Source organism: Annulohypoxylon maeteangense (genome assembly GCF_022496945.1).
Source record: "Annulohypoxylon maeteangense strain CBS 123835 unplaced genomic scaffold GGS22scaffold_6, whole genome shotgun sequence".
Classification (NCBI taxonomy): Eukaryota; Fungi; Ascomycota; class Sordariomycetes; order Xylariales; family Hypoxylaceae; genus Annulohypoxylon; species Annulohypoxylon maeteangense.
This window is the reverse complement of record NW_025953253.1, coordinates 1,592,892-1,613,351: the sequence shown is the minus strand read 5'-3', so window position 1 is coordinate 1,613,351 and position 20,460 is coordinate 1,592,892. Positions and strand designations below refer to the sequence as shown.

The window sequence follows — 20,460 nt, the reverse complement described above, 5'->3', positions numbered from 1 at the left end:
CATAGGTATCGTGGCACTGCTAACAATACCTGGGTACCGTGATTAGTGAAGATCGTAGCTCTAGAAGGATTGTTACGCTTGTCACAAAAATGTGACCCGATTTTCAGTCACAAGTCATCAGCATCTACTTCAAGTCCACGACGATAGGTACCTATGTTATAGGAAGCATTTATGTTTTTACTATAGTCAATAAGAACAATCTCATTCAACAACTGTAACTCTGCCGATGCCAATGCTCTAACGAGAACATACAACGATGCCTTCCCTTGACCAAACCGCCCAAGAACATTCAAAAGCGTACTATTATGCAGCGCAAAACTCGGGTCACGTATAGACCCTCCACCAGGTGAAGCAACTGCACCTCCTATAGCTAGAGTCTCGCGACCTGCAAGAAATCGTACTAACTCCTTAACTTCCTGACGGTCCGCGAATCGTGTTGAATTCCCATGTCCGAGTAGTTTTGTGGTTTGTGCAACGGTTTCCTTTCTCCTAACTCCAGAATGATTCCGATAAAACATTGTTTCGGGTATGTTAGCACGGCTTTTAACGCAATGAATGCAATCGTAGCCCCAACCATAGTCGGTTGGCGCAGAATGAGGCCCCCCCGAACGGAGGCGAATTAGATAAACGTGTAAAGAAAAAGTATAGTCGTAAGCATCGTAAGAATCCATGACTGGTCTTCGTAGCGGAAAGAAGGTAGGATGAGGCGGTTTAAAAGTTTACATGGTATAGCGAGTGATAGACAAGAATACGAGTATACGAGAGGCTCAAGTCACGGAGCTGTGGTAAGTGTGACGCAAGAAGACGGCCGATTATGTGCGAGCCCGAGTCGTGCTCTTAGGCGTCGGTGTCGTCGATGGTCCAGGATGCATGTGCGAGTGGGAATGACTGTTCGAGAGACGGCTACGTTTGTGGTCCAGAAGGCTGACGTCGTGCTTGCCTAATATTCTGTTAGTACATTATCCTATTTTCTGACTTCAAGAGAGGGATTTACCATCACAGCAAGCTCGAACGTTCTCCATCCTGCCAGCTTCTCTGTCCTGCTGCTCCATGATCTGCCTCAGATCCTCAGCGCTGTCATGCACTTCACTGGCCTCGTAGATCGCACTGTTTTGGGGAGTAATGTGAGATCTGCTTCTCAAGCTGCTGAAGGTGCTGTTTATCGAGCTCGATTTCCAGTAACCGCTCAATCTACCCAATGTACCATTACGTACGGATTCTCGTTCGCGTGTTGGGGTTAGTGTGGGGATCCTCATGGATATCTCAACATTGGGAGAGTTATTAACTGTGGTCCTAGAGTTGTAAGAAGACAAGGACGGCGGTGCTCGCATTCGGGTCCCGTTAGCAGGCCGTCGGCCCATTGAAGGATTAAATTCGTCAACATCCTCTTGGGTGATTTGGCCAGCTACATCCTCCGCATCTGCCTGATGCTCTTCGCCGGTTCGAAGCAACAGGTAAGAGAGCGCGTTGAACCAAGTCTCGTGTCGCTGGCCAGTCGTGCAAGTGAACTTGACTGTTCGTCCAGGAGAGATGATAATCAAGCTCTTACGATGAAGTCCGGGCGGCATAGGATTGTCGTCACCCACTATTTGTACGGCCTCGATCTGGATACTCTTGGCCTTCAGTTCCGCTCGACCAGCGGAAGAAGGGTCTCGGTCGCTCCAGTACAAGGTTCTGGTGTAGGGATGTACCCAGAAGTACCGCCTGTGTCTATTCTCCGACATTTCGTCGCGGCCAGTCTTGCGCGTGTATTTCCAGAGGTACTCGCCGATCATGGTTTGTGTAATGGCCTGGATCATGCGCGGATCGGTGTTGGGACCGAAGGCTGCAGCATCTATGCCCATCTCATTGCGCATGTTAAACCGTGTCTCGACCTCAGACGTGAACGACGACATAGATGACTGCCGGCTGGGGGCGGCCAGTCTTGCCGATGAGTGAGTATCTGCGTAACCTGGCATCGAAGTTCTACCGGCTCGTGGTGTCGGAGTGCCTCTGACTGAATTCGCGGACATTGGGCGCTTGCTGCTCGGGGTTTCAGGTCGAGGGGTCGAGGGCTTGTAAGCCGATGCGGGCAACAATGGGGGTCCCATGGTTCCCTTTCCTCCACTAGCCGAGTTGGTGCGCGCAGCTTCGATTGCTTCCCGATGGTTTGCAGGCAGGGGTGGCATGTTCGCCGCGGAACCTCGAGTACTGGCTGAGCTGCCCGGTCGTCGCTGGGGAATTGCATCAGGGGCGGAAACAGCGCTACCTTCACCCGCCCTTTGTTTCGCTCGTGCTTCATCGAAAGCCGTTACCGTAACTTCACCGCGAGCAGTTGTAATCGTAACCGAGTCCTCAGACGCGTGGCTTTGCGTCAACAATCGATCAAGGCCATCGGAAGTAAGAGTAGTTTGTGCACCTTGGTCGAAGGTAGGGATTGCTTGCTTGTGGGACGGACGGACGTTCGTGTTTGTCGACATCTCTTTGAAAGGACGCTGCGACTCGGGGGTTTCGGGGCCGGGAGTAGCATTTGGAGACTGGCGAGTGTCATCTTCGGCAATCTCTGGCGTAGCAGCCCTCTCGCCCCTTCGTCCAAGTAATCCGATCGCGGGTGTCTGGGGGTGGCGATCCTCTCGAGGGATAATGAATGCTTCTCGTCTGGGACTTCTAAGATCACGTGCTTCGATCGGTTCCGTTTCGGTTGAAGTCATAGGAGAAAAGCCAAGAATAGGCGGCGCAACCGTCAGAGATTGGCGAAGAGCTTCGATCTCGACTGCGTGGTCCGCTAGGAGTCTCTCTCTTTCTGCAGAGTAATCCCTCTTGAGTAACTCGAGAACGTTGGCGTGATTGACATTTAGAGCCTCCACTTCTCTAGCAAGACTCTCCTCGAGCTCTCTAGAGTGCTCGTTCTTTTGAGTTTCTAAGGCTACAGACTGGCGGTCCTCACCGTCCTGGCGAACCTTTTCTATTTCACGAGAGTGTGTGTCCTTCAACTCTAGCAGAATCTTAGCTTGGGCTTCTTCATGCGCAGCTCTGAGGCGTTCGAGTTGTTGGTCACGATCATTCGTAAGCTCATGTTCCTTTTGCGATACCGCTTCCTGGGACTCGGCCTTTAGTGCATCTAGAGCCTTTGCATGGTCGGCCGTTAATGCGGTGATCTCAGCTACCTTGGACTCGACATCCCGATTGAGACTTTGGACCTGTTGTGTTTGGGAGTTGGTAAGTTCTTCTACTAGCTTAGCCTTGGCAGACTCGTGCGTCGAGCTTAGATCTGCCAACTCTTTCAGGTGGTTTTGGCGAAGATCCTCAAGCTGTTGGGAATGGGAGGCGACTAGATCTCCTAGAGCTTGAGATTTAGAGGACGCGTGCTCTTGTCTTAAGGCATCCAGTTCCTTGAGATGAATGGTCGAAATCTCCTCTAATTCCTTCGACCTTGAAGCAGCATGTTCACTCTTCAAAGCCTCGACGTTTCTTTCGTGGGCAGCCTTCAGCGATTCTAGGGCTTGCGACTGCGATTTCTCGCTGTCGCGTCTTTGAGCTTCTAGAACCTCTGCATGGGCAGCATTGAGGGCTTCAATCTGCTTGGTACGAGCAGCATCGCCTTCAGTCTGAGAAGATTCGACCTGTTTGTCAATAGCCGCCTTGAAAGCTTCCAGCTCCTGAGCACGAGTAGCGGCATGTTGGCTATTCAACGAGTCAATATCCTGTGCATGAGATTCTTTCAGGGCCGCGAGCTCCTTCGCCAGTGTTGCCTGGCTTTCGGCCTTGACGGAATCAATCTGTTTGCCGTGGGACGCGATAAGTGCTGCAATTTCCGCGGCATGTAGGGCACCGTTCTCCTTCTTCAGGTCGTCTATATGCTTAGCGTGAGATGCCTTAATCGAGTCCAATTCTGTAGTATGCGCTGCCACCAGACTACCCTTAACCTCCTCGATCTGCTTCGAGTGAGCTGTCTTCAATGCCTCGATTTCCTCGACATGAGCTCCATCGGACTGCTGTCTCGCTTTGCTAAGTTGTTCGGCGTAGTCGGCTTGAAGGGCCTGGACTTGCTGAGCATGGGCATTGAATAGTTCGGCCTTCAATTGGTCAACCTGGCTAGAGTGGGCAGCGACCAAAGCAGCGATTTCTGCAGAGTGACGAGTATCGCCATCGTGCTTTACATTATTCAACTCGTCCGCATGTTTCGCCTTGAGCTTCTCCAACTCGCTAGCATGCGTGGCCCTGATCTCAGATTCTCGCATCGTGATCTGCTCTGCATGGGAAGACTTGAGTGCCTCCAACTCCGTGTCGTGGGCAGCCTTGCTGTCCAAGTCTTTTTGGGACGCCTGCTCTGCGAATGAAGCTTTCAAAGCATCCAACTCCTGGGCGTGCATTGCCTGACTCTCGGCGGCCGCCTTCGCAGCCTGAGAAGCATAACTTGAACTTAGCGCTTCAATTTCTCGAGAGTGGGCTGCGCGGGTTTCGTCAAGCGACTTGCTAGTCTCCGCTGCGTGGTTCAATTTGAGAGCTTCCAAGTCGTTAGCGTGAGTCGCGTTGGCTTCAGCAATAACCTTGTTGATCTCTTCAGCATGGCTAGACTTGAGCACTTCCAGTTCCTGCGCATGGGCAGCTTGGGCACCGGAAACAGCCTTGGCAACCTCGTCCGCGTGGATCGACTTCAAAGTCTCCAACTGCTCTGCATGAGCGGCCTGAACTTCGCTAATGGATCTGTTGACTTCATCGGCGTGGCTCGACTTGAGAGTTGCTATCTCTTGCGTATGAGCCCAGTCAGCGTCAGCATGTACCTTGTTAAGTTGTTCTGTATGTTGACTCTTGAGCTCGTCCAGAGCAGCAGCATAGGCAGCCGCCTTTTCATCGCTAAACTCTTTCAGTGCCTTCTCGTGTTGGGCTCGAAGCGCCGCAAGTTCAGCTGCATGTGTGTCAGAGTCAGGAAGAGACTCTACATTCCGTGCGGAACCAAGACCGATATCCTTATTTGGCGGCGATGTGGGAGGTGAAGGGAACTTGGCAAGCTTATCGTCTAGGTCGTGAGCAACCGAATCGTATGACGATGTAGAAAATCGACTTGCGGCAGTGTCCAAAGACAATGGTCCGTTACCGAAATCTTCGGTCATTGTGCCATTATCAACCATGATTACCCTCGGTAATGGCGGAACTGGTGGTGGAGGCGAAGGCGACATGGTCCGGCCCCTATATGATCTTCTACTGGGAGTCGCTGACAGGGTCGAGTCATTGTCACTATTGAAGTCGCCCAACTCAGCTGCCAGGCTCTGGATGCGCTGTTGTGGGGTGCCTGCTGTACTGCTTGTAACACTCGGGGGACTGCTTGGGAATGCTGGCTCCTCGCTAGGCTGTCTTGACCGGCGGAAAGCACCACGACTCACGCGTAAGGGGAACTTCGCTTGCAGTGGCGGTAGCATGGTTGGCGTCCGGTTCATATGATCGAAAGGATAGTCTTCATCCTCAGTAGAAGCTGTGCTATGCAAAGAGTCGCTACGATTTAGGCCAATGAAGCTCGGCTGTCTGTTCCTAGGCGTGCGACGCTTTGAAGGGCTGTCCGTCTCGGTCAGAGCGTCGTCCTCATCATCGTCATCATCGCTTGAAAACTCTTCGGCACCTGTGTGGAAGTCGTCAGTCTCAGTCGATGGCTCGTGTGCGGTTTCGAATGCCGCGTCACTCGTCTCGTTGGCTGTTTCGAATTGTTCATACGGCTCCTCCGCCACTGACTGGAACTTGCTGGATCCCCGTGAGGCTAGGGAAGAACGAGTAGGACTGTTGGAATCGGGTTGGTCTTCCCAGTTCGAGTCCTCGGAAAAGACCTCGCTTCGGACAGTTCGGACACCACCCAGCAGTCGAAGAGGCTTCTTAAATTCTCGAGATTCGGTCTTGCGTGCACGCTTGCTCTGGACTACGGGATCATGTCGCAGTTTCTCTAAGTCATCACGAGCCTCCTGAAGCATGCGCTTCAGTTCAAGCTTCTCAGTCTTCTCTCTGTGGACGTTATTTCTAAGGCCTTGGATCGTACGCTGGGCGTGTCCCAGGGACGTCTTGAGCGTTTCCGATTCCAGCATAGAATGTCGCGGTGTCCCTTTTACGGGCGAAGGAGGAGGCGAGTGTTCGGGAGTTGTCTTGTCATGCGCAGTCTCAAAACCATCATCGGCCATACCAAGAATCGATTCACGTTCGATGATTCTCGCTCTCTGCGAAGCGGAAACAGCCTTGGCCAACTCTTGATTCTGACCAGTTAAATCGTCAATCTTCCTACGAAGGGCAGTGCGCTCAGACTCTGCAATGACTATGTTGCGCTTCGCGGTACCGAGTTCTATGTCGTGATGTTTAATGGCCGTAGCATGTTCTTCGCTAAGCTTGGAGTGGTTCATCTTGACATCGTCCAATTCTCTCTGTATGAATGTCTTCTCGGCCTGGATCATATTGAGGGCCTGGTTTAGCTTCTTTTCACGATCCTGTGCCTCCCTTTCCTTGGCCATGAGATCATGGACCTGGGTCTCGAGGCTCCAATTCTCATCTTTGTAGCGGTGCTCGCTCTCGTCCAAAGACTTGACTCGCTGTTGGAAACCCTCAGCTTCATATTCGAGTTTTGACTTCTCGTTTTTGATGTCCTTCAATTCTTCTTCCTTCTCAGCAAGAAGGCCTTGCAAGTTGCGCACTTGAGCGATCAAAGATTGGCTGATTTCCGCAGCGAACTCAATATCGTGGATTCGGTTTGCTGGTTGATTGCGAACTTTTCGGTTGGGAACACTGAATTTGGTCGGAGATCCTGTTGCTTGGGCCTCGAATTTGGAGGGACTCACGGAACGCTGCACGCAAATGAAATTAGTACGCACGCTAAACTCTGTATTGAAATGTCTCGGGAAGCTTACCCTTCCGCCTTTGCCTTCGGGGACAAAGGGAGATCCAGCAGAAACTTCATTACTAGGGACTCTCTGCTTTGGTAGGAATGCACGTGCACTCTCTCTAGCGACATCGTTATAGTCTTTCTCAATCTCAGCTAACTTTTGACGAAGGTCGTCGGAAAGTTCTTCTTCGGCCTGCAATTTATCCACTTCTCTTAATCTGTCACTTAATTCCTTGCGTTGTTGAACTAACGCTGTACCTAATTTTCCTGCTTCTTCCATTCTTCGATCAGTCTCGGCAAGATGGGCTTCTAAAGCCTTTTTCGCCTGTATTTGAGATGCATTGGGACCGAGTGCAAAGATTTGTGAATCGAAATTGGAGAATCGATGGTGGTTGGAACTAGAGGACGCGACCGCCACGAAAGGATCATGGTGAGGGTCGATGGCAGGTACGGGCGACGAGGTCCTAGAAGGCCTGTCGCGGGCACCGTAAAACGCCATCGTGGTCGCTGCTAGCTGCACAGAACCAAGGAGAATGTGATTTCCCCTTGGATTAACGTTGCGGCATGCAGGTTAATTAAAGACGCGAAGGTCGTCAAGTCGCGGATAGAAAGCGCTGCGCAAGAATTAAAAGGGCGAAAAGCGATGATCTGACCAGGGATTTTTGACGTGGCTGAAGCTAGTCAGCGATACCCCTGGGCTAATATGGGCTAATAGCCAAAGAGAAAAGGCCTAATTGATAGTTAGGGATCGAGTGGTAAAAGACAAGCCCAGCATGCAAAATGATAAGCCAATGAACACGCGAATGGTGGTGTGGATTTGACAATGCCCGATTACACGTTGGCTTAACGTTGACGTTCGGATGAGTTGGATGATGGCAAATAATAGGAAAAAATTGCAGGGCGAACAACTAACGAACCGGGTTTCTTTTGCTTGGTAGTGGTAGGCAGTGCTGTGCAGCGTGCAGGGTACAGCGTGTTGCTGTCAATGAAAATTGAAAATGAACGGGAAGGGGAACGTGAACAGGACCGTGAACAAGAACGTGATATGATGTACCTTCGGAGAATGACGTTTCTCGATCCTCGATCAAAGTCTCAGCTCAATTCGAATATCCCGAATATCAAATATCGAATGTCGAATACACTGGAATTCCCTAGCGACTAGAGTCCAAGCTAACGGTGCGAGAAATCCGATGTTGATAGGTGCAATTCCAGTTGCAGAGACGCGTGCGCAAAAAGATCGGTTGAAAGTCTGACAGGTTTTGGCAGATTTGACAGGTCCCAATGTTGAGATTATGAAATTGTACGGTCTGATCTGGTCCGGTACGGTACGAGGTAACGAGGTACAGTGCGCGTCGAAAAGAAATGTTGCTGTTGTGAACGGTGCAACGCGAAATAAAAAAGGGAACAACGGAGCTAAACAATTCCAAGGTCCAAGGTTGTACCACGAGAGATACGCGACTTAGGCGACCGAAAAAAGATTTAGTACGGTTTTAAGCTTCAACGAAAAAAAGGCACCAACTACCAAGGTAACGGTTGCCGTAGCTATTGCTGTAGCTTGAATTAGCTTTAGCTGTAGCTGTCGAAGTAGCAAAAAATTACGTAGACTTTTCGAATTGAAGAATTGAATGAGCGGATCGACGAAATACGGTTTTGAATGGATGTTCGAATTGTCGCAATTGTTGCTTTGTTGAAAACGTCAAAATTAGGTACTGGCAAAGAGAAAAGTACGTAAGTATTAACAATTAAACAAAACAAAGTTCCTTTGGGAAAGAAATAGGTAGAACCCGAGTTGTCGCGATGAATCCAGAGATCCAGTGATCCGGTGATTTTGTCTTGAATTTTTATTTTTCTTAGGAAAACGTAGGAAATAAAAAGAGCATGTGTAGATGAAATTGTTGAAGATTCAACGGTGGTGATGAGTCAGCGAGTGTCCGAATAAGTGACTAAACGAGTGTACTGGTTAATAAACGCAGGTATTTTGCATAGCAAGCGGTTGTCCGGCTGCCGTGTATGAAACGACGCGTCCTGTCCTGCTTAAGAAGAAACAATGAACCCGACGGGAATCTGAGATCCTAAGAATTTGGAGATCCTTGGTGTGGAAAGGCCGTCAGATAGCGAAATCTGCCGAATTCCTGAATTGGCTGGATCTGTCTCACAAATAATAGGAACGGGATTAGACGGGGAAAAGGGATAGAGAAAAAACAAGAGAGGGGGGGAGAGGATAGGGATAAGGGTAGAGAAGGACGGAAGAGGTGTTAACAATGTCAAAGACAGAGGACGGTAAATCTGTATTAAACAATTGCAACACCGCGCATGGAGGTTTGCGGTGACGAAGTGTGGGTGCAGAAGTGAGCTACGTCAAGGATCTGGCGTATTCTTGGGTTCGTCCCAGGTCTTCCCAGTAGCTGCTTACCTACTAGGTACCTAGCAGGTAGGGATCATGTAATATCCCGAATACAGTGTGCAAAGTTAAACTTACGAACATTAACACGTGTTTAACTACTAGTTTTTACATGAGAGTTTACAGTGCGACCGACAATTAGGAGGACAATTAGGAGGACATCGATAAGGCAATAATACCTGAATATTATTGACCCTGATTCACCTTAGACATATAAACCTACCCACTCACTATTTAAAGAATTAAGACATTCATATATATGCATCTTACCCCCTATCTTCGTTGGAAAAATCTATTTTTGAAGATGCAAGATTGACGTAGATTTCCAAAAGCAAGAAATAACGCGATGAAGATTGATCCGAAAACAACGTTCAGATGTTTGTTTACATCACAAGCAAAGGCGGTAAACCATTGGACCACTTGAATTGTACATCAATGTTACCTAAGTACGCGCTGTTACGCATGAACCCAATTTTAGAGCTGAGGGGTTCCCTGTTTCCCTATTGATTTAGACTCCCGCTACGCGAGCTGCACGAGACAGGCAAGGCTGAGAATTGAGAGGACAGTAATTGGGCACGCCACGGTCGCACTGTATCGATCCCGAAACTAGTGCAGATGTAGCTTAGAGTATGGAGAGACATGAACCAATGAAATCGTTGTTCAACATTGTTAGCTTGGAATCTAAAGGACCGTTAGTAATATATCACATATGCAATATAATTTCTAGAACATTTCGATTAGAACCAGCTCGATATTCTAAGCTTCATGACGCAAACTTGTTTCGTCGATATTATTCATCCTTGACTTAACAAAGAATTCCCGCCCGAGAAAAGAAATTCATTAAACATATATCCCGTCCCCAACTTTCCAAGTCATGGCTGATGACAACACTTCCAACGACCCAGCAGCCACCGAAGCTCCCATCGGCCCAGTCGCCATCTTCAAGAAACGAGGCGCAAAAGGGAAGGCAAACATTAGAAAACGAGCAGCCACGCCACCCCCAGCTGACAGCGACAGCGATGATGACTATACCTCATCTGAAAATGAAGCGGGCCAACGAGTAAAGAGGCGCAAGAAGAACACAGCAGTCGTAACAGCTTCGTCAAAAAACAACACAACACGGACCGACCAAAATCACGGCGCCACCGTCTTCGAAGCTGATCGCAGCGTACCAATCACAAGCACAAACGATGCAACCAAGCAGACCAATTGGTTCGACGAAGATGCGAACCTGCTAGGCAAGACGCGACCACTACCCAAGCCCAAAGACGAGGGAGATGCTCCGGCACAACCAGACGGAACCTACAAAGGTCTAGCCAACCAGACCAAATTCATCCAAAGAAATCCAGACGCGCCCAACCGGACAGTCGGACCCATAAAAGCAGCCACGAACATTCGAACCATCACGGTGACCGACTTCGCGCCCGATGTATGTAAAGATTACAAAAAGACCGGTTTCTGCGGTTTCGGAGACAACTGCAAGTTCCTCCACGCGCGCGAGGACTACAAGCAAGGCTGGCAACTAGACAGAGAATGGGATAACGTGACAAAGGGAAAGAAGAATATAGGCGGAAAGGCAGTAGCCGGCCGCGGGGCCAAAGCCGACGACGATGACTTCGACGCGGCCGAGGAAGCTCTACTGGAGAAGATCCCGTTCGCGTGTATCATATGCAAGGGCCCGTACAAGGAACCCATCGTGACGAGGTGCCAACACTACTTCTGCCTACCGTGCGCACTGCAGAGGTATAGGAAGGATCCGAGCTGTGCCAACTGCGGCGCGGGTACGGGGGGTGTTTTCAATACTGCGAAGACGTTGAGCAAGTTGTTGGAGAAGAAGAAAGATCGCCAAGTGAAGAAACGGCAGAAGGCTATTGAGGCAGGGGAAGAGGTGCCTGAGGAAGATGAGCTCGGACAGTGAGGACTTGGATGTTGATAGGCGGTTAGGACCGAGCTACCCAAGGCTAAGACATGCCAGATATGTCGAGATAATAATATTAAGTTTGAAAGATTCGACTACTCTAGTTTCCGCGTCAGGGACTTACCATCTATATCCCACTGACGTCCAAAGCCTTGGCCACTCAAACTACTGTGTAGCTAGTAAGGACATAGTCGAATAAGTGGCACCGTTAGACATAGATATGCAGGTTAATAGTAACTACTAGAACCATGAGCGTGTCTAGTCATAGGAACTGATCTGCCGTAGATTTAGAACATTTTCAATCGCGCTCATTGATGTGAGACCTCTGAGTCTTCGTACACGGGGTCTATAGACATATTCCTATCCCTTACCTCGAGTAGTGTGTAAATCAGTACTAGATAGGTGCTGCGAATATAGTATAGTTAGCTAATAGTAAGCCAAATTTCTAAGCCAATTAAGCGTACCTACAGAAGTCGCATAGGGAACCCCTGTCAAGCTAGACACCCGCTAGCAGAACCCGTCACCGACGACACCTTATCAATTACTCCTCAACTTCAAGTTAAAATCACAAGATAGAAAATATCTCCAAATCCATGGACGACTTTCCACAATAAGCCCTGACTTTAGAAGGGTACTGCTTGTAGAAAGTGGTTGGTTTTGCCAACAAAGAAGTTTGCAGAGCTTGTGGAGTTAACAGTGGTATATCATCAGCAAGAATTCCACCCGCGCAATTTATAACCGCCATTAGCTAAAATTCGACAACCTAATCCACGCCATCAGAAGCTCGTTGAAGAGGGAATATATATGCAAGGGAGTAAGAGATATATTAGTAGAGTATGTCTAGTTTACCATATTTTCGTCCTCAACATTTATTCGACATTGTATCTGAACCAAGAAACTTGATGTCTTCTAAGATTTGTAACCCAATCTCATATTATCACGAGAAAGCCCCTGTATGAAAATGCTAGAGATAAAGTTGATATAAAGAAAAATGTTGCTCAACAATTCCAGCACAGCGTGGCGTATTGCCCCGCAAAGTAAGAGATCGATTCTGAGGTGGGTGGTCTTATGTTTTCTATCCTTTTCACCACCATTCTACTACCTATAGAAGCTTATCCACGGCTGGAAATGATACCTCGAGGTGTCCCGAAATGTAGGTACCTACCTATGTTTTCTAAAATACAAAGAACTTCTCCGCTGACGGTTCGGAGAAATTCAACATTCTGGTTCATGTCAAGAACCATGCAAATGAAAAACTGCCGGTTGGGCAATATCATCCTTAGGGATTAGACTTTGATTGAAGTTAACCAAACACCATTCAACTAGGTAAGTAATGACTTTATCAAGACTTGATATACTGAAAATTGGAAAACACAATATATATCTACCATGTAGGTACCTGTTAAGGTTAAGTACCATCCACGCCGAAACAATCCTCTTCGTCCGGTGCTAGGCGGATGTTAGTGCTGCCATCATAAGTAACTGCACTTTTGGATATTAGGAAAAGTGGAAGAGGGTGATTGTAGTATGATGGTCGATAGTTAAAATAACATTTTCAGGTGTAGAAGTTATTCTGGATAGGCTTCTTGCAAGTTTCACTTGTTTCTCATTTTGTTGAATCACCGGGCACTAGGTACATAGGCGCATGGGTTGGAAAAGAAAACAGTTCTAAGGTTCTATTAGTTGCTGCTAATCTTCGTTTCTATAGCTTCTGTCAGTACCTATTACTACCTACCGAAACAATCAACTGTACCTAATATCTACCTAGGTCCAGCTACCCCAATACCATAAGCCACTTTATTCACCATTTTATAACATTTGGCCAGTGATTTTAGTCCACTATTGCCACGGTTACAGGGACCATTCTCAGCGCCCAGCTTCTCCGGAGTATGGCTATTGACGGAGCTATTGACGGAGCTATAGCCAGTATATAATGCATTACCTATGGTAATTAGCTGAGCAGCATCGACAAACCTGCCTGGAACATTGGAGTTAATACATCTCTCACTTATCTCCCTTATGGAAGTAAATTACGTTAAGAAAGGAAGTAGTTCACCAATTGGTACCTATATGCCACGACCACGCAAATGAAACTTATAATGATAGCTAATGTCTTCCAGGTTGAAAATACGTGAGTGGTCGGCTGCTGTAAATTTTGAATACCTTACACAAGTAACTATTATAATCAGGCTCAAAGGAGTTTCAGGGGTTAGTTTTCAACGAAACATCCATTGTAACCCTTATAGTAGGTACCTTCCTGGCGTGAACTGCCAGGTTAACAGGCTACTATGGGTACATAATTGATAAGTGGAATAAATTAGGTAGTTTTATGTGTATTTAAAATGGCCATTTTGGTTCAACTTTCACAGCAGTCAGCCGCTCCTCTAGTTTAGGCGTTCTAAGGCACCAGCCACTGTTCTATGTTCGTTTACAGTGGTTGTAGCGTATACTGATTGGTGAACTACCTCCCTAACGTAATGTAATCTCATAGGGGAGCTAGATGAGGTTATATTAGGTACCAGGTAGGCTTGTGCAAGTTCACATTTCGGTCACTGTCCCAAGCAGTCTGAGGCGCATAATTTAGAAGGATAGGTAGGGAAAGAATGCCCCTATTTCGATGTCTCTTGTACTAGCTGTCCATTAAATGGAATCGAATTACGGTAACTTTAGATACCTCTAATAGGGGTACTTAGTTGTTTATATTAACATAGATAAATATCAACTTTTCACCATTTCAATTAACTGATCCTATCTCGTCTCGCTTCACCTCATAAATCAGGTAATAAATAAACTTCCACCGGGGTATGTAAGTAAAGTACCTGACAGCGTAGAACAGAAGAAACAGCAACAAAAGCGTCGAGTATACCGATATGTATCCGCTCTGTTCCACCAGACATGTACCTAAACATTGAAATCTCGAGAACTGCCAGAAGAAAATAGGGATGTATGTAAACCGATTAGATCTCGAATCTTAAAAGTTCCAATCCAGATGGCCGCCGATGTGAAATATGCTAGATGTGATTGCCCCTTTTCTCCATCGCTTCGCTCCGCTTCGTTTCGTCTGTTTGGTATCCATATCCATATCCATCAAATATCTTCAAAATCCCATCGACAAGCACCTCTCTACTGAGTAGACACTGCCATATTTATACCTACCACTCAACTCACCCACCACCACCAACACTCTCACTCCCCCTAATCCCAATCCCCAAACTCCCCCGCCCCATACGGATTCCACTCTTGGCCAGGGTACGACGTAGCGCTCATAACCGGGATCCCATCATCGTCATCATTAACAGCCGCCAACTCAACCGGCTGTTCGACCAAAATCTTCTCCTCGGAATCCATATTACTCGAAACCTGCTTCTCTGAAAACGACGAATCGTCCGACCCCCTCTGGCTCTCCGCCGCATCAACCACCAACCCGACCCCGAGCCCGACTCCCATCCCAACAACAGAAGGCGCGACGCCGTTAACAGTACTCCGACTCCGTTCCGAGCCCGCGTACTTGATATTCTCATCCTGCTGCCCTCCGACTACACCTCCCATCGCTTGTGTGTTATACCCCATCGCACTCCCAACCCGCGGCGTAGCCCCGTATAAATCCCCACCATCATCTCCCCTCGCAACCTCATTCGCCCGCTCCACATTCACGTTCAAACTCGCGCTCGATACCTGGTGGAACGGCACCCTCACTGCACCACCCATCCCCATCCCCGCGCCAGGCTCCGGACTCACGCTCGCGGCGCGCGCGGCTGCGAGGTCGGGGCTTAGGGATGCGTTGCGCAGGGGCTCGGTCGCGGACATTTTGCTCACGAGACGTGTCGGTTGTTGGGGCTCGGGGTCGGGTGTCGTGTAGAGGGTTGGTGGGCTGGGGTTCGGGGGTTGCATTGGGGCGCTGGTGGGAGAGAAGGCGCGTTGGTTGGGTATGTTTGTGTTTGTGGTTATGGGGCCTGCTTGTGGGATACCTGGTTGTAGGATCGGTGGGTGTGCGGGGCTGTTGCTCATTGCGGTGGCGATGTGTTGATGTTGCGGTCGCTGGACGTCGTCGTTGTCGCTGGGTGGCGAGACGTTCGGGTCTGAGGGCTTGGATTGTAGGGATCCGCCTAGGATGGGACCATCTTGTTTGCGGGGGCCGCTGCGCGCGCTGTCGGGTGCGCTGCCCCAGTTCGAACTGCTTGGTGTTTGTGTCTGTATTTGCACTTCTGGTCTTTGGGGGAGATTCGGCCCGCGGTCTGCGGGTTGGGGTTGCTGACGTAGGAATTGCGGGGGTACGGGAGGTGGTGCTTGGCGGTCATATCGGAACTCGTCCTGCGATGGCCTAGAAGGTGGTGTCGGCGCCATATCCAAGAACGTGCCTTGATCCGATGGCGTCGGCGTGCTTGATTCAGAACCTTCGTTGCGTTTAATAGACGGCGGTTGACTCCACTGCTGCTGTTGCTGCATCCCCTGCGGACCAAAAGACTGGAACTGCTGATGCGACGCGGGAGGCGGACTGGGTCGTCCGACGTTATACGGCGACGGTGCTATCATGCCCGCGTTTCCGTACCCGTGGACAGCTTCGTAGCCGCGCGGGATAGGGACATCATCGTACTGCCGTTCCAAGTTTTGCGCTGACCTCCGACGCTGCTCGACGACGTGCTGCGGCTTCAACCCTCCTGCTTGAGGCTCCTGTCCACGACCTGCTGGCGATGGAGGCATTGGACTACCTCGTCCGGCTCCCGTCATCGTTGGCGGGTTCATCGGTCCGTAAGGCGCTTGCGACCCGGGCGCCCCGCGACCGTGACCAGGCGTTATTGGGCCCTGCGGTGGTAAATTGCTCATCGGGCCCAGAGGTCCAGCTGGTGATGGTCCACTAATCGGTGGCCGCATCATAGGCGCCGGATTCTGCGATATCGGCTGGCTTGGCTGTTGCGGTCTAGCTATCGACGGTGGTGTCGAATGTCCCGGCGGTGGCTTGTGATGTTGTGTTTTCTCAGGCTTCGGAGAGCCGGTAGAATCAGAACTAGTCTGCTTGCTAACGCGCTTGAATGCGCCGAGGATCTTGTCCTTCGTGCTCTTCTCCTTCTGTTCCTTTGGCGGCTGTGCCGGGATGCTTCCATCGTTAGGATCGGTGCCGAAGAACTTCATTATGGTCCCCTGTTGGCCCGGGGGTAGGGCGACAAAGCGCGGCACTCTCTGAGCGTTGGGGTGCGGGTGGCCTGGATGTGGCTGGTTAGTGAAGGGATAGTTGGGGCTCCAACTAGGGGAGATCTGACCCTGAGGGCTGAACCCGGACGGAGAAGAGACGTAGCCGATCGGCCCCTGACCCGGCTGTGACATGCCGCGTGGTCTCTGAAGGCCTTCATACGGTTGGCCCTGTAGCTGCGGGTCTCGCGAGAAGGTCATCGGACCTTGCAGAGAAAGTGGTGTGCCGCCTACGCCAGGCTGGAAGCCCCCTTGACCGGGCTGAGATGTAATAAGGGGACGTCCTGGGGACGGAAGAGACGTCTGGCGTACATGACCTAACTTACCAAGAGTAGGGCTTTGCTGACCAGATGGAAGTTGACTACCTGATAATACCTCTTCATCCTCGGTACTATCAGGCTGAGACGGATCGTTAGATTTCATCGGATTTTTGGTTTGCGGTGAGGAGGTAGGTGATGCTCCGTCCTGTCTCGCGAAACCAGACCCGACGGGTTTTCTGTTGGGGGTGATTCGGGCTGCGATTTGTGATCCGCTAATGTCCGGGGAAGACGGACGTGAACGGTGAGGCGAGTCTCTTGAAAACGCAGGCCCCGAAAAAACATCATCTCCAGATTGTATACGTGTATTTCTACCTTCGATGTCTTGCGCAGTAGCTGGTCGAATATTAACTTGTGGTCCTTGCTGAAATCCGAGCTGAGGTCGTTGGCTAGGTGACATTGGTGCCCCCACTAGTTGATTCTGAGAAGCGACAGTTATTTCCGAAGGTCTCCGCATCATTACTTTTTGCGCTGTCCCGAGAAACTGGGGCGATAAAGGTGACGTTACGGTAGGTTGCCCCGGTGCCATAGGCTGCCGTCCCTGTTGCCCCTGTTGCCCCGGTATGCTCTCCTGGACAGGAGGTTGCTGACCGGCATACATCCTATGTGGAGGAAACTGTTGTCCGGGAGCTGGCATCTGACCGGGTCTAAATTGGCTAGGCTGCATAGCAATTTGTTGCTGTGGTCGTTGAGGCTGCGGTGGTGTCTGCTGGTTCTGCTGTTTCGACTCTGGTGCTTTGGATCCCTGCTTATTGAAAAGTCCACCAAGGAACCCACCCATAGGTTTCTTCTCACGTTCCTCCTCAGCACTCTGAAGTTGTTGAGTTTCCGGAGGTCGCATTCCACCAGTACTGCTTCGTGCTATCCCAAGTGGAGGTCCTCCTAACGGACTTGGGTGCATTTGTCCTGTCTGCGTTCGCATGGGGCCCTGATATGAAGGTCTTGTAGAAGGATGCACAGTGCTGGGCTTGGCGGGTTGGTCATCCTTTGCTCCTCCCTCCTTCGCATTCCCAACCCCTTTAATCATCCCGGTGAGCTCAGATAGCCGTTTCTTCATCGACGAATGTTCCGGGTTGTCATCATGGTCAAACGTAGAAGTCTTTGGTGGATTAAGGTTGGACTTCTGCTTCGGCTGGTATTTGCTGTGATTAGCCCCTCCACCGAAGAACGAGCTCTTTTCCTTCCCAGATGCATTTTGCTCAGTCCCTTGTTCCCCTGTGTTACGACGGTTAGGTAGACTAAAGAATCCCGAACCTCGTCTACCATCCTTGGGTCTTTCCTCGCTATTAGTACTTGAGACCGACACCTCATCAACATGAGCTAATCGATAGTATATTAGAAATATGTTCAGCTATAGTTCGGGCTAACTTACCATCCATCTCCTTACTAGGTCCGGCGTCATGCGACCCTCTCCCAACCTGGTTGACTGCATCATGAGGCCCACCCCGGAAAAGAGGATGACTAGGTTGATGGGGAGGCCCGGCTTGATCATGACCACGAGGAGCGAAAATGTTAAGGTCGCGATACCGCTCTGCTGAAACCGGCGGTATGCTATTGCTGTTATTCCTCGGCCGCGGCCCGGATGCACTTTGCCCCTTCATCGTCGGTAACGGATCTTCAGTTTCTTTATCATACGCTGCATAGTAATTAGGTTGTTGCGGCGACGGGCTGTTCGCGCCCGGACGAGGTTTGTGCTGGATCAGAGGTTCTGAGAGATGAGACTCCTCTAGCTTCCATTGACTATTGGGAGGGAATTTTTGAATTGGATTGCCAGCCATTTGCGCGTGCATAGGCGATGCGCCTGATTGACCTGAGAATTGATGTTGCGAACCTGCAGATCCTCGTCCCATCATCTGCTGCGGAAATCCATTAGGTTGAGGAGCTCCTCTGCCAGCTGCATACCCATTGGGATTTTGGGGCTGGCCATTGGCGAGGGCGTGATGTTGTTGATGTGGTTGAGTGAAGTGTTGAGGCTGATTTTGATGCGCGATGGCCTGATTCACCTGTGCCTGGCCAGGTATATGCCCATTGCCGTTTTGATAGTTCATGTCCTCTTTTATGGGAGGAACCGGAGGTATCTCATTATCCGAATCCCCAACTGGTGATGGAATCCTATCGTCGTCATCAGTACTAAACTTCGTTCTTGATAACAGGTCGATAGTTGAAGTTCTGCGAATGGGCGGAAGAGGTGTGAAACCGGAACTGGGTTTGCTTTCATGCGGTTGAGGACCACCGAAAGACGGCGAGTATGTCCTGTCAGCAGCCATAGGAACTGTCATGGTCTGACGTTAACGTTGACGTGGACGGTCAATTGGACAGTTAAAAGGGTTTAAAGCTGGTAATCCCCGACGATGTCACTTTGCCGCATTTATTCAAATCCACTATTGACAATTCAAATGCGCGACATTCTATTCTCCAGCACTTGATTCGAGTGCTGATGTGGTGCCCGCTGCAATGCTGCCGGCCTGTTTTGACCGGCTTACGTTTGAAATCTCCTTCCACTTAAGAGCGGATCGCTGGAGATTGATTTCCCAACTAGGCTGGTGCTTGCCGATATGTGCTTATATGTACAATACAATTGACGAGAACACAGGCAGAGGCTCCTTTGGTCGCGAAAGGCTTGAGATGGGAATTTATGTAAGGAAGGGAAAGGCCTGTCTCGGAAGTAGGCGAAACAAGTAGACAAGACCGGGCTGAAGACGCGAAGGAAGGGTAGGAAAGTACCTCATTAATCAAGAATGCAGCTAAACCCCGGAGAGGAACGACTACGGTGAAGGGTCTGGGACCTTTGAAGGCGATATTGATAGAGGTCGAGTTGAAGGGGTGGAGTTGAAGCACAAGCGACGGTGAGAGACGGACGTGTTCGTGTTCCCTACGAAGAGGCGGGATCTGGAATTGAAATTGCTGGGATGCCTAGACGATGAACGATGGACGATGGACGATGGGACACGGCAGCGGATATGACGGGGGGTTGTGATGGGCTGGTTTGGAGCCCTTTGGATGGTCGATGGTTGGTAGGATCCAATTTTTTATTACTGCTGGTACCTGGAGCTGAAGCCGGAATCGATCGACCTGGTTGGTTAGTTGGTCAGGCTTTCTTGGCTTCTTCAGGCCTCTCTTATGATGATAATCCCGGACCGTTTCCTGTCTTTGCACTCGATTGATTGGCAGGACTAAAGCCGACAGGGTACCCTTGGTTGTACTTCAGTAGGGCTGTAATAAAACCTATCCCCTGTTCTACTAGGTACGGACGACAATTCTTATGAGAATGGTAAGTACGAGCCAATGATTCGAGTTCCAATCATAAAGATGGTGATGGTAATGGTGATGATGTCGCTAACTTTGGGGGCCTCAAATGAAAACCCGTTCGTTTTTCGGATGCCTAGAGCCACAGAGTTGTAGATTGGGGGCGTAATATTATACCTAACAACCTTGGAATAATAATACCTTGTACCTAGGTAAGACCTGTGAATGTGGAGAAGATATTACAGCGTGCTGCTTCCGCTGGTGTTGCCCTGCGGATAGGGTGGCTGTGTTGGCGGAATATCTCTTCTTATTCCCCCCCTCCTCCTCAACCAATGAAGTGAGAGAAAGAGATGGAAATGAGGGTGAATATTAATGAGAGGGACCGATATCCCCTACCGGCACGTGTGGACGCGGTAACCGTTTGACGTTGACTATCCGAATCCTACGAACGACGGATTCTAATTTACTTACCTGTATGTATGTATTTCGTGACCGTCTTTCCCCAAGTTCCCAAGTTGCAAACTAGCCATGAAATGTTAGTGAGAAGAGTTGCATT

General features: G+C 49.7%; 2 protein-coding genes across 2 annotated transcripts; one reads left to right on the top strand and one right to left on the bottom strand.

Annotated features, from left to right (window-relative positions):
* The first annotated feature begins 9,991 nt into the window (after positions 1 to 9,991).
* Positions 9,992 to 11,337, top strand: GGS22DRAFT_160648 (uncharacterized protein). The gene has a single exon (XM_047960957.1). The coding sequence runs from the start codon at positions 10,111 to 10,113 to the stop codon at positions 11,152 to 11,154; it is 1,044 nt and encodes a 347-aa protein (XP_047820191.1). The 5' UTR covers positions 9,992 to 10,110; the 3' UTR covers positions 11,155 to 11,337.
* A 2,412-nt stretch (positions 11,338 to 13,749) lies between these two features.
* Positions 13,750 to 19,501, bottom strand: GGS22DRAFT_160645 (uncharacterized protein). Its single transcript, XM_047960956.1, has 3 exons — positions 19,383 to 19,501; positions 18,031 to 18,930; positions 13,750 to 17,978 (listed from the first exon to the last, which is right to left on the bottom strand). Exons 2-3 carry the CDS (start codon positions 18,923 to 18,925, stop codon positions 14,350 to 14,352), a joined length of 4,524 nt encoding a protein of 1,507 aa, XP_047820190.1. The 5' UTR covers positions 18,926 to 18,930; positions 19,383 to 19,501; the 3' UTR covers positions 13,750 to 14,349.
* Positions 19,502 to 20,460: the final 959 nt, after the last annotated feature.